Source organism: Lepidochelys olivacea (genome assembly GCF_965140295.1).
Source record: "Lepidochelys olivacea isolate rLepOli2 genome assembly, chromosome: 4".
NCBI lineage: Eukaryota > Metazoa > Chordata > Testudines > Cheloniidae > Lepidochelys > Lepidochelys olivacea.
In genome coordinates, this window is record NC_140414.1 from 123,783,845 (window position 1) to 123,797,923 (window position 14,079).

General features: G+C 41.3%; 1 protein-coding gene across 2 annotated transcripts in view; it reads right to left on the bottom strand.

Annotated features, from left to right (window-relative positions):
* The window catches only part of CRMP1 (collapsin response mediator protein 1), a 68,681-nt gene that overhangs the window by 24,031 nt on the left and 30,571 nt on the right, over nucleotides 1–14,079 (bottom strand). For both annotated transcript variants that reach the window (XM_084625586.1, XM_084625587.1), the window contains exons 4-8: nucleotides 11,695–11,859; nucleotides 8,361–8,422; nucleotides 6,511–6,591; nucleotides 3,559–3,627; nucleotides 1,209–1,329 (exon numbers count right to left, since the gene is read on the bottom strand). In XM_084625586.1, coding sequence (XP_084481712.1) covers nucleotides 1,209–1,329; nucleotides 3,559–3,627; nucleotides 6,511–6,591; nucleotides 8,361–8,422; nucleotides 11,695–11,859 — 498 coding nt within the window. The remainder of the gene's footprint in view (nucleotides 1–1,208; nucleotides 1,330–3,558; nucleotides 3,628–6,510; nucleotides 6,592–8,360; nucleotides 8,423–11,694; nucleotides 11,860–14,079) is intronic.

A 14,079-nucleotide genomic window follows, 5' to 3' on the forward strand; every position in this document is an offset into this window, starting at 1 on the left:
TTTAATCAGGCAGCTTGCCAAGCCACATATGCTTTTGATCGAAATATTTACAAAATTCTCTAATCTGGGAGGAGAGGAGTTCAAAATTGTGTTTAATTTCAATAATCTTATCAGCGCCATCTTTTCTCTGTTTTTAAGTGAGTTTGTGCAGTGGATTGAAGACCCTGGAGACTGAAGTTCTTTATGTACGCACAGACCATGTGCAGCGCAAGCAAGCGGAAATGCAGGCTTTCTCCCTGGTATACCTCAAGTCTGATCAGAAGGGGACACATTAAAGATCCAGAGGAGAGTTTGCTCTCACTCTTTGGCCTCGTTGCACTGCCCAGTGGCTGAGGTGCCAGTGCTCCAGAGTCAAATTAATTGCTGCTCCTGCGGCCTGTCATTGGTGATCCCCAAGGTAACCCATACGCCACAGCACTATAGAGCAGCACAGCGGCCCTTCCCTTGCACTTCTATGTCTCTGCGGCCTGCCTCTCACCTGCCTAACTGTAAGTGAGAGGTGCTGGAAGTGTGGAAGGCTGAGGGAGAAAAATAGAACCAGCAAAGGACCCGGTGAGGAAAGAAAATGAGAGAAAAGAGAAAAGCAGAGACAACTGAGAAGAACAGAACATGCCTTAAGAGGAGAGACAAGGAGCGGAGTCAGCAATAAAGCAGGACTTGCAGCCGGTGAGTATTAAAAATACGAAGGAGCAGAGCATGGGGGGGACACTCAACACTGCAGGGAGCAAAACCTCTCCCTCTGAGGTCCAGTGCATGCGTTCTATTTTCCCCCACCCACTGCTAGCTCATGAAGCTTTGTAGCACTAGCAGTAACTGTCAGCAAATGCTAGAGAGATACATTCTGGCAGCTGCCCCACAAAGGCTGAGAGTCCGTGCTAGGCCTTACAAGGGAAGAAGATAATCTTTGCAAGAATGAATAGCTGCAGCTTGGGATAAGGGTAAGAGGTAGCGTGTGAGAAGGGAGGATTAAGATGCACATTTCAGGTAGGTGGAGGAAGGGGCAGTAGGAAGGAGAGTGTCAAGGTTGAATAGAGTGGTGGGGTCTCACTTCCATTTTCCCAAAACCAAATTGTTAGCACAACAGCAGCCATTTGAGTCAGTGGATACTGACCCCTGCATTCAGCAATTGGGTTAGTTGCTAGAGCTTCCATTTGGTAAATTATACCTAATGCACGCCCCCTTTGAGGGGAATGCACTGAGTTCCATACCTCTCTTCCTAGCCAGCGCAATGATATCAGCCGCGCTCTTACTCATCACCTTGGTGATATACACCGGACAGTTGATTCGACTGCCAATGGTGATGGCACGGAAAACAGCTTCCGCTTCAAGCTGAAATGGACAAGAAAACAGGCAGAAAAATGTAAGCTGAAAAGCGGAAGGAGGTGAAAGTGAAATCCAGGACTGAGCCAGATTTCTCTCTTTTTAACGACAACAACAACAAAGGCCTTGTCCTGCTTGGCTCATATACTGCTGTGCAGTGTTGGATGGGAGGAAGAAAAAAGTCACACACAGCCTTGCACAGCTTGTGTAAAGGCCAAACACAATTCTAGAGTGTGTCCGCTCTACTTTTCCAGAGGCACATGGTGCCTCATGGGGGCAGAGCGGTGGTGAGAAGGCAAGGACACAGCTCTGCCCCTAACTCCATGCATTAGCTACCTAGTACTGCTGGCCTGGGGGTTGATAGGCTAGAATAGTGTAGCACCAAGCCTCTCTGTGCTATCCCAGGGCAATGCAGCTCTGTACCCCACTGCCCCTTGCTAACAGCACCATCAAGCCTTAAATAGTAACAAAGAAATGTTATAAAGGACTTTGCTGCTTGAACCAAAGCTCCCCTATTAACTCCCTCCCCTATTAACTCTTCCAAATCCACATTTCTTCGTGAAGCCCCATGGCCTTCCCCTAGAGTGACCAGATGTTCCGTTTTTATAGGGACAGTCCTGTTTTGGGGAACTTTTTCTTATATAGGGGCCTATTACCCCCCACCCGTCCCATTTTTTCCACAGTTGCTATCTGGTCACCCTACCTTCCCCCTACAAACAAACACAAAGGAAAAGGAAGGGGAAAACAGTGTCATAATTCATAGAAATTCGCTGTACCCTCAGACAATGCAGGCTTAGGCCCAATCTCTACCCAAGGATAAGACAAACAGTGAATATAAGTATTTCTAAGGAACAGCATCAGCAATATAGGTTGAATTTAGCCCATAATCCATAGAAGGCTTTCAAACATCCTCCAGTAAGTCCCCTCTGTTCCTCAGTGTCCAAGCAATCTCCCACAAGGAGCCATCTGGGACATGCATACAAATAATTTGTCTTCAGCTGGGCGGCAGTGTCTTTCCAGGGCCACTAGAGGCCTCTCTTCACTGCCACTAGTCCAGTGGTTGGCCCAAACCCTCTCAGTATAGCTACATCCCAAAATCCAGAAAACTGGATTGACCGAAATATTAGACACAAGGTTATTGATAATTCTCTTCAAAGTCTTTATCAGTCAAATCTGTAAAGACAGCATCTCCAAAAGCAGATGGCCTAAATCTTTACAGTTTAAGTACTTCTTTTAACTCTCTTCTCCTAAAATCAAAATGTTCACCCCAGCAATTATTGTTTTTCACCTGATGTTCTCCTAGGAGCCATTATTACAAACATATACACCTCATGACAAGCCAGAGTGTAGATTCATATCCTAATATGGGAATGGTTCATCACCAGGCAAACCTGAGGAAGAAGTGGAGAGGTTTTGTACCTCAGTAATGGGGCTACCACATGTGGTGGTAAGAAATACTTCAGCTTACTTTTTGGCAAATATCCAGCTCGGATTTTCCCCAGGCCGGCACTCCCATTAACAGGAAAAGACTCATTAATTTAGAAAAATCCACACCCCTCAATGATATAGCTATGCCAACCTAACTCCCTGTGTAGACAGAGCTAGATCAACAAAAGAATGCTTTTGCTTACCTACCTACTGTCATATGGGGAGGTGATATTCCTACATCACATTCCTGCCATCAGTGTAGGCTCTATCTACATACGTGGGTATGCCGGCATAGCTACAGAACCATAATTATGCCGCTATAGTACCCATAATGTAGACATGGCCTTAGAAAAATCCTTTTTCAGTGACCTATGCTGATCCATGCATGAACGGATTTTATTATAGGAGAAAAGTGCATAAATCAAGCTGACCCACAGAATCCTTCCATTCTCATGAATTCACAATATTACAATATGTAAATGTTTGTGAATATGTACAGATAGTAGGAAAAACACTTATTAGGAGTATTTTTGGCTGAAATGTCTTGATCAGCTGATGTACAATATGTCCTGTGAATATTTTGCAGACTTTGTTACTAATTTTTAGCATGATGTCTCATACTTAGAAAATTTTGCAGAGAATGGCATTATCAGAACAGGCTGTGAAAAGCAGATGGTTTGCTGTCCTCTCCTCCAACCATCCATCCATCTACCATCTTCTCTTTTATTTATTTATAAGAAACTTACTTCCTATGGTATGTAGATGCCAGAAGACATTTCCAAGAAATATAGACTTAGTTAAGCCTCTTACCTCCTCAGGTCTGCTTAGGGCATGTCCCTCAGGTCCTGTGATTCCCATCTCCAGGATACGTTTTTGTTCCTAAAATGTAACAGACAAATGCTGACCACCTCTAGAACAACATACATTTATGTTAAACTTCCTTTAGTGTACTGAGGGAAATGTTTTCATACTGCCTCCCTTTTTTGTATATGCAACTGATAGTGCCTGCAAAAAGGGACACAAGGGCGAAAAGACCGGCCCTAAATATATTGGGCCAGATTCTTCACTGACAAACACCACATGCAACCTGATATGGGTTTCAGTGGAAGTATAGAATTTGGTCTATTGTGACTGCCCCATGAGAAAAATGCTACTGTCCTCCCCTAAAAAGGAGTCTTATGAGAGAAGAACACTCAATGCCATGAAATATTGTACTTATTAAGGCAAATATTGTACTTATTAAGGACAACCCTGTACTGTAATTCCTCCTTTACTTACACAATATTTTTTCTTCTCTCTCTCCTCCTAGGTAGTATCATTATTTTCTCAACCTTTTTGACAATACCTATTTACCCTGCTGATTCTTCCTCCGACCCTTTCAGGGGTCTTGCTTACATGATCTAAATTTTCTCTAATTCTTTTACAGTTGATCATGAAGATGCAGAACTAAATGCCCTCTAACCCCACTAAAAATGCACCCCTTTGGTGCTATATTACTACTTAATGTTATCTTAAAAATGGATATTCCAAGTATTCATTGCTCAGTCAGCTGATGTTTGTCAGCAAAATGTTGTGCCAAAGCTTCTTATGAAAGGACATGTGGGCAATCCTTATGATTTCATATAAAGATCATGCAAAGGGTGTTTTTTGGAGTAAACTTTCTGATCAAAAAAGTGATGGATTAATAGGACCTGCAGACACAGCACAGAGCTATTAATGCCCCACAAATCCTGACCTGTCTCACCCTTAGGTCTCTAATGAGCAGAGCTGGCCAAATGTAATGATTCTGTGATATAGACAAATGTCCTCTAGAGACAGGGATGAAATCATCTAACACGTTTTCATATGTAACCTAATGAATATTTGATCCCAGGTCTCTGGGGGTGAAAAGCTAACATACTACCAACCTGCTCCAACAAGAATCATTCAGATTACACACACAGATTTGTTTCAGAGTAGCAGCCGCGTTAGTCTGTATTCTCAAAAAGAAAAGGAGTACTTGTGGCACTTAGTCTCTAAGGTGCTCCTTTACATAGATTTGTGTCTTCACTACACTGGGTGACAAATGGACAATCCATCATGATCATATATATAAATACACTGTACTAACCAGCCTGTGTCCATGAGACACATTTGGGTTAGAAAATAGAAGTATTTTGCATATATATTTTAAAATAATTTTAAATAAAATGCACCTGTAACCTATGCATGCAGGATGCTGCAGACAATTAAAATGCAATAATAAAATATTACAAATACATAATATGAAAGAAGCGGGATGACAAAGAACGGCATCATTTAAAAATAGGCTAGTCACATCCAGAAGATGGCAGAATGAAGCAGACAGAGTGACAAAATTATCCACTGTAAGAGGATTCAGTAGTGTTAATAAACTAGGACATGAGTTTGATGAGATAAAGATTTGGGTTTACATACTGGTTAATCATTCAAGCATCCACCGTGAGCAGCTTTCTTTCCACCACCAGTATCTTGCTGTAGAATACAACTCTTTTTTTTTCTTTTCTTTTCGTTTAGCATGAAATTTCAGCCTTTTTTTTCCCCCCCAAATTGAAATGATTTTTTCACCTGAAAATGTTGGGATTTCCCATGGAAGAGAAATTCCAGTTCCTGATCAGTTCTATTATCTACTGTAATTAGAGCCATGCAGGCAAATCCCTGAGCCCATGTGAAGCTTCACTGAAGTCAATGGGACTCCACACAAACACAGGTCTCCACTGATGCATATTCCGTTGCAGGATCAGGGCCTTACATTGTTAATTCTTCAGGGCAGGGGCCATATTTTTTAAATCACTGTAATGTGTCATGTAATGTTATGACCATATATATATTTTTTTAAAGAAAATAATAATCCTATCACCACAACCTCTTCATTCTGAGTCTATGTTGAACTCCTGGAAATCAATGGGAGTTCAGCCATTGACTTCACTGTGGCCAGGATTTCACCCTGCATCTGCTGTCTTACACATCACTGCTGTGGCATCCCGTGCTACTGGGACAGCTGTACACCATTAGGCCATGGTTTCCTGGAGGAGCACACTCTCGTGTCTCAGAGGACATTTTAAAGGGACACAGTATTTGAATTTCCTTAACTTGACTGATTTCCAGATTCAGAGAGAGCTCCCTTTCAAGAACTTGGCCTAATTTATTTTTAATCACTTTTTAGAAAGTTTTACAGGGTTGGTTTTTTTGTTCCCTTTGTATATGTTTATAAGGGTCTTTTCAGCAAAGAAGCACGAACAGGTCTGAGAGCAACACCATCAATGTGCTTGGGCCCATAGCCTTGCCCCCCTTGCATACACTGACTTCTTCAGCAGCAACAATACTGGGGTAAGGCCTCCCAGCTCCTCAACCGCTCCCCAGCATCTTCACAGGATTCTCCCTGCTGTTTGTCCACCCAGCTGCCACTGCTCCCAGGGAACCAATTCTTGCATCCCCATGTCCCTCCCACCAAGGCCCCTTCTTTGACTCCCTACGTTCCAGGCAGGGAGCTGTCAGGAGTATCACCTTACAGCCTGCATGCTGTATCATTACACACATGGAATTCTATACTGGCATTCCCATAACTCATTGATTTATCATTACAAGAAATTAGATTCAGCAAGGAAGCTTTACTAGGCAGTCTGTTTTCCCACCAACACTTTCTCTGATTGCTGTACTAGCAGACAAGTTTCCCTTCTCCCCTGTCACATGAAACATATTCACTCTCTAAGGGAAACAGAAGAAGAAATGCGACTCACTCACCTGAGCTATCAAATCTCCATTTTCAGCATGGACCATGATTACAGCTCCAAGCCCTTTCAGAAAGGTAAAAGCTTCATAAAGCTGTAAGTGGTACAAAGAGGGTCATGTTACTGAATAAGGGTAATATGTTACTTATTTCACAAACATTTCTCCTCATATTTTGAATCATATTTTTATGCTGGCTCTTGCAGAAGTGTTCGGCCACCACCAGCCCCATGTACAGTCCCGGCTAGGACCTCTGTGGCTGCTAGCTATTCCATGTCCCCACTCTCCACACCAGCCTGTCACCAAGTGGTGCAGCAGCTGCAGTCCTGAGGAACTATGTGCCACCTATAGGCAAAGTGTTTCCCTGAGGTCCTTCTAAGGCAAGGCAACTACCCACTACCTCCAATACAGTCATGTGCCTCGTGACAGTTCTCTGGTATGCAGTTTGAGTACAGGCAGCTAACTAACTAAATAGATACAAAAAAGCTTCCATGAATGAACAAGGAATAAGTCCACTAAATTGGAATAGCAGTTAAGCTATGGACACTTTTAGTACAGCTACAGTACCCGTATATTCCCTGAAGTATACACTTCACGCACCTTTCTGTAAGTGTGGGCACAGTTTCAATCTCATGAATGTCTTTCATTTACAGCTAAAGAATTCTACTGTTTTCTCTCATGGGTTTCCATGTTAGTTGCTTTCCAACATTCAAAATAATCCCTACAAAAGGGAAGCAATGGATTCAATTCCTTACATGTGAGCTTTTCAAAAGCACCGAAGGGAGTTTAGGGACTGCCACTGAAAGTCAATGGGACTTGTGAGCCTAATGTCTTTAAGCACTTTTGAAAACCCCACCCTAAATTTTCTGTATGTGGTCTCACTAAGTAATATTGGGAGCCCAGTTTTCAAACTTGGGCACTTAAACTTATGGTATCTGGTCTTCAACTGAGTCACTCAAACAACTACTCAGTGGGCTTGGGGCATGTGAGCACTGATCTGAGCATGCAAATGTGTAAATGGGCACTCTGCTTTAGCCATTCAAGTTTGAATATTGGATCCCTTGCCCCCTTCTCCACCTTTTCTTAATATATTTTGCTGTAATTAATTCCATCAAGAAGTTGGACTTAGCATGCACCTCTTCTCAAGAGGATGCTGTTACATTTAAAAGTCTAATGAAAACCACGTGTATTGGAAGTATAACAAAAGTTCTTTAAGAGAAAAGGAAACTCAGCTCTGGAACGAAGTGGGAATGAAGCATTTGCTCAACTGAATAAGCAAACATTATTATTACTAACAGATGCCATTGTCCAATTACAATGATCTGCTGTCTGTGAATTAGAAAGCTGAAGAAGTTGGGTCTAAAACAAGTGCTATACAAACAAGCTCATTGTAATCTCCAACTCCAACAACTGAACTCAACCTTTCCCAAAGAACGCGCTTTAGCAGTTTGCAGTGAGTGAGAAACATGTGGGATTTCAAAAGCTATGTCACTTTTAATATTTCCACTAGTGTATCATCTCTTTTCCCCCCGCAACTCAGATTGAATGTTCCAAAGCCAACAAGTGATGATATAAATCCAGGGCAAAATCTTGAGGGGTGTCTTCCATTGAGCTTGATACCATGAAACACTGGTCACCTCTTTGCAAGGTGCTGAGTGCCATGTGCTCCCAAGCGCCTCCATGGAAAATACAGATGCTCAGCATCTCTCAGGCTTTGGCCTCCAGAGAGACAAATTTCATATGTATGCATTTTCTCAAGTTCAGTTCAAAAGCACTATGACTGTCTCAGGTAGCTCTAAACTTCTTAACTAATCAACAGAAAGGAGTTTATGTATATCAACAACGATAAGCATGCTGAAGAATACCTGACTGTCAGACATTTGATAGAGATCTTTATAGGCCATGTAGACTTGGAAAGAATTAACACCTGTTCCAAGACAAAACACAAGGGAGTTGTTAAGTAGATTCTTAAAGTATTTTTGAAGGTCTATTTTGGAGGAAAAGATTATTCAGGAAAATTGACACAGGATATTCACCTTGATTAAGTGATGACCCCTTTTGCTGGGCCCCAATGTACAGTTACTGCCCGCCTCCCATTCCAGACTAGACCTGGAGCAAGCCAACCACCATTGCAATTGAGATATATATGAGATATATATGTGTGACCAAAGAGATACATTAAGCCTGCCAAGGCAGAACCAGTAGTCATTTCTTATCCAAGGGAACCCAGCCAAAGGTAATTAACTTAATTATAATCCTATGTGAGCATTCACTGGATAGACAGGCTGAAAGATATACTCCTAACCAAGTAATTCAAATTCTCTGTTGCAACTTTCCTTTTTCTCTCTTAGAGCCATACCCTGACCCATTGGCATCAGTATGTGTTGTGATCCCATTGAAGTCAATGTTCTCCCTGAAGTCAATACAATACTGTTCTTGCAGCTGAAAATGGATATGGCTTAAGCTGCCCTTTTCAGTTAGTGGATTGCCCATATATTGATGTTCAGAGACCAAGGTGCAGATTGGTAATGTGGCACCCATCTGGCTATATGGCCATATAGGGTCAGAGATCCTCCCTCAGCTGGTGTACATTGACCTAGTCAATGGAACAACATGGATTTACACCAGCTGAGGATCTGGCCCATTACTTATAAATCTAACTATTTAAACAAATACTTTTAAAAATGTGCCTGATGCCTTCTCTCATGCCAGTGAGACCCAGCAAGGTCCCATCCCACATGTTATGAAAGTACCATTTAAGTCATGCCCATGGAATCCTGAAGATAGTCAAAGAAATGGGTAGAGCAATCTGTGGATCCTCTTGGCCAATATAGTACTTTCCTATGTGATTTCTTTACCTCATATGTGAGAGCCAAATAGATTCATGGGTTATGTAGATTGGCTGCTGAAATGATTGCAAGTCAGGGGAAGCTGTCTGCACCTTTATGAATAGTTGCTCCTGCAAAATTTTCAACCTCTCTAAAGCCAAAACCTCTTTGAATGAGCACTCTATTGATTTAGAACTGATTAACTGTCCAACTATGATGGGCCAATCTCATCAGCAGCCCTGAAAGCTCCCTGGCGATCCTTGGAGAGCATATTAGACAAACTCAAAGTTGAAATGTGATAACTAAGCATTGCTTCTTAACTAACCTGGGATCATTTAGTCAATCAGTGTAAAGTACATCATAGGGTCTAGATCCTCAGTTGATGTCAATGGAGCAATGAAGATTCACATCAAGACAATTTATACCAGCTGAGGATTGTGGCTTAGATGTTTCCAGTTTTCAGCAGATATTATATATTAATTTTTAAAGCTCCTGCCATGTTGAAAAAAGTATCCTATTTTATTTGTGCTTTATTTGTGCTTTACCTCTATGTCTTCTCTCACACATGAGTAATTCACACTGACTGAGACACACTACAGCATCAGTTTTCAGAGTAGCAGCTGTGTTAGTCTGTATTCGCAAAAAGAAAAGGAGGACTTGTGGCACCTTAGAGACTAACCAATTTATTTGAGCATAAGTTTTCATGAGCTACAGCTATGCATCCGATGAAGTGAACTGTAGCTCACGAAAGCTTATGCTCAAATAAATTGGTTAGTCTCTAAGGTGCCACAAGTACTCCTTTTCTTTTTACTACAGCATCAGTGAGAGCGAAGTTGACCTCCAAATGGTATATCTCTCAAACAATCCACTTAGGACCCCATAATACATTCTGCTTTCTGGACCAATGAACAGATTATTTCTTAAAGTAAATGCCAGGTCATATTTGTATTGAAAACTCAAATTTTTATACTGGAAGCAAACTATTAACCCTGTTGTCTGCACCCGGCTCTTAATGTAAGCCCTCAAGCACATACGAGAGCCATTTGTGAGCCAGCTCTGGAAAATAACAGCTAACCTTTGATACAAACTGCAGTACACTTGCTTGATAGTAAATCCAGCTGAAACTAGATTTAAATCCACATGATCAAAGATGATAGCAGGGGCAGAGGACTGATTTGGCACTGTCAACAATGACAAATGCTGTCAGCCTATAAAATCAGCCCTATTATAAAAAGCATTGTAAAATTAGCTTCATTTTGCCCAAATTGTACATTATCCTGAAGATTAAAGACTTTAAAGGTTGATAGAATATTTTGTGGCCTAAAATCTGGTTACACAGCAGGTGTACTGTTACAGTAGTGCTGCTCAGGATGAAAAGTCCTATATTACTCCATCTATGTGGTTTCTCACTGAAAAACTGTCTACACAGTAAACAAGCTGTGCTTTGTCTGTATAGTTATACAGTACAGTTCTATTTAAATAGAGCATGTCAGATATGGTCCATCACAACACTCTACAAAGGACACTGCATTTATATATTTGGCTTTCTGACATACAAGAGTCAGCATATATAGCCCAGATTATACTTTTAGCAATAAATACCTAGTTGGTACTCAGGCACTCTGAGTGCACATGAACAAATGGGTAATGAACTATATAAATGCGTGTTTTGTGGGCACAACTTAGGAACCTAGACCAAGATATTTTTTTTTAAGTGTCTAAAGTTAGGCTCCTAAATAAGTGACCGGATTTTTGTAAATATTGGGCCTCCACTATCTTCCAGTGGGTGCTGCTGAATGGTCAGCAGTTCTGAAAATCAGGTCACTCCCCCAGATACCTAAATGTGGATTTAGAATCCTAACTTTAGGTTCTAAGTTTTGAAAATTTTGGCCTTAATTTTGAAAATTAGCCATATATTTCCAAATTTCAGGTCAAAGCAGGTGAAGTGCCATGTGGCATTGTTGTTCAAAGATGTATAGCCTATGACGACTGTCCAAGCACTCAAGGTTGGTCTCCTAATTATGTTATCTTAACATAAGGCCTGCCTTGCACTTTGCATAGAGTTATTTCCATCTATCAAGTGCTATCATTTTTAATCAGATAACCTTTTCCCCTTGCTGATTTGAATTCTCCTCATCTGTACTGGCATAACTCTACTGCCTCTAATGGAGTTACTCCTGATTGATTGCAGTGCATGGAGTTTCAGGCCCACTTTACACAGGAGTAAATGAATACAAAGGTTCATGGCCAGGGTATCTAGTACCTATATGCCTCTTTTGTGGGAAATAACAGGACTATCTGGAGTACTTCAGAATTGAGAATTTGCACATTGCTTAGAGAAAATGAAAACATTTTATTTTCATTAACTAACCTTTATCTTGCACCAGGATATCCATCTCTTCTCGGATCCCATCATACCAGCCGGTGATATCCACATGGAGAGAGTAATCACAACAGGATTTGGTGTCAGCTGCCTCGTGCCACTTTTCAAATGCAGTCAATAAACTTGCTCCAGCTTCAGGAAGCACATGATCAACTGAAATATAGATGAAGCACCTGTTACACAAATTGCACGTATTTCCTATTCTGCAGTTTCAGTAATTATCTATAGTGTACCTACAACAAAGCAGGATTTTTATTGACACAGTATAAATTGCAGGATGTGGGACAGATACAGACCTTTCAAGTATTCCAGCTTTTGCAGAACATTCTGCATTGAAGCTGAATCTAGCAGCCTGTTTTGCTGTACCATGAAGTCAGGAAACGTTCCCAGACGTGAGAGAGAGATCTAAACACCCTGTATCTTAGGGAAGGTGCACTGAGCTGACACGCCGGAGATCATGAATTCTGGTCTCTACTGACTGCCATTTACATTTCTATGCACTTCATAACTCTCATTATTGACCAAAGCCTTATATCCTTTTCTAGAAGGCTGTCATGAATTAGCCCATTCCTCTTTACCAATAAATTAATGAAGAGATCTTCAGGCAGCATTGGGAATAGAATCCAGGGCTCCAAAATAGCAGATTCAAGTCTTAACCACTCAGTCACGCTGGCTTTCAGAGTCAGTGTGATAATGACTGGGACTAATGATGCATGTAGAATTACTCATGTTTGCAGGGTTGGGTTCTACTTGAATAATGAAAACACAGCAAGGTGTACTGTATCTTAACATATGCAAACCTTCTGGTGTATTACTGAATGTATAGAACTGAGCCTTTTACTGGGCATTTTTCAATTCTGAAAGAGGGAAAAGCATGTTAAGAAACTTCACACTATTAATAAAGTAGAGAAATCCTTAAATTAAACAGTCCTAGCAGCTACATTAAATAAATGAAATAACTTCCAAAAGGAAAAGTACAGCTATTTAACGATTGTCCAGAAAGAAATCTGTTTTAACCTCTTCATTGATGCAAACGTACTGAATATAGCTGGCAGGTCCCACCTCATGTTCTTGATGCATTTGAACTTTCCATTGATTACAATGGAGCAACCATTTAAAACGTCTGCACAACCGTGTGCAGTGGAGTCCAGCAGAGGGACTGTTAGCAGAATGCTGTTCTGCCATCTTTACTGGAATATACTGAACAATATTATCCACCTGCTTAAAAGTGAATCTGGTTTTCCAGTCCAGAGAGGATGGAAATAAAAGCCTATTTAGACTTTCTAAATAGGCTAAAAGATACGGGAGCACCCAACTGAAGAAAATATACTAAAAAGCAACCCTTTCCACTATTAAAAAACAATAATGTATTGTGTGCCTATTTTCATGGCCTTTTGGTGCATGACACACATTCAAAGCAAAGCACCATCCAGAAAAACTAGCCATCCCCCACGACCCACTTCCAACTCGAAGGGAACACAGCTCCATGGGGCAGCATCTGACAGCTTTGGCCATTTACCCCAGCTGAGGCTCTGCCCCACATAATCTTAGTCCAGAGCCAAGCAAATGCGAGGCAGAAAAGATGCAGCTTGCTCAGCAATCTGATGCGCAAAGGACGAGTTTAACAGCCAGGACCATCCTACCAGGACATCCTGCTTCCAGGATGTAGCTGTAAGCAGGCTTCATTCCTCCTTGGTCTCATATCTGATTTCTTATACCACTGGTTTATTACTTTCCACATTTTTACCAGTATCTGATATGACACTGTAAGCACAACACTTTATTAGAATTGTTGCTTTGCTTTGTTACTGCCTGTATCAACTGATTAAAAAAAAAATCAGTGATAGCAAGTATAGTAGATCTCATGAGTGTTATGTGAGAGAAATACAGGACACACTTGTAGAGCTGGCTTGACATAAATAACTTCCCAATCATGGCCACTAAGAAATGAGGCAAGGTGCACGGACAGTTACGTTGTCAATAGGGGCTTGACAAGCAGTATGCTGGAGTCAGGATGTCTGTGCTAGCTAACGCAAGCAGCTACACCGTAATACTACGGACAACTGACAAGATAAATCTCAAATTAAAGAACAGGTTCCCACATGAACAGCACATGAACAGAGCATGCCGGACTGGTTCCTGCAAAGTAACCAAGCCAACCCAAAAATGTGTGATGTAATATATAGCAAATGCAATGTAATCAGCAAATATATATAAAGGAAGAGGTTTTCTGTGTAACTTTGGATGTGTGGTACACCCTACACTCATCTCCTACGCTTGAGTCTGATCAACTCAACGTAGCTTTGCTGTTTGCCAAACAAAAGGAGAGTGACAAATTCTGGAGTTGAACTGAGTGTTTTGGTTCCCAGAGAA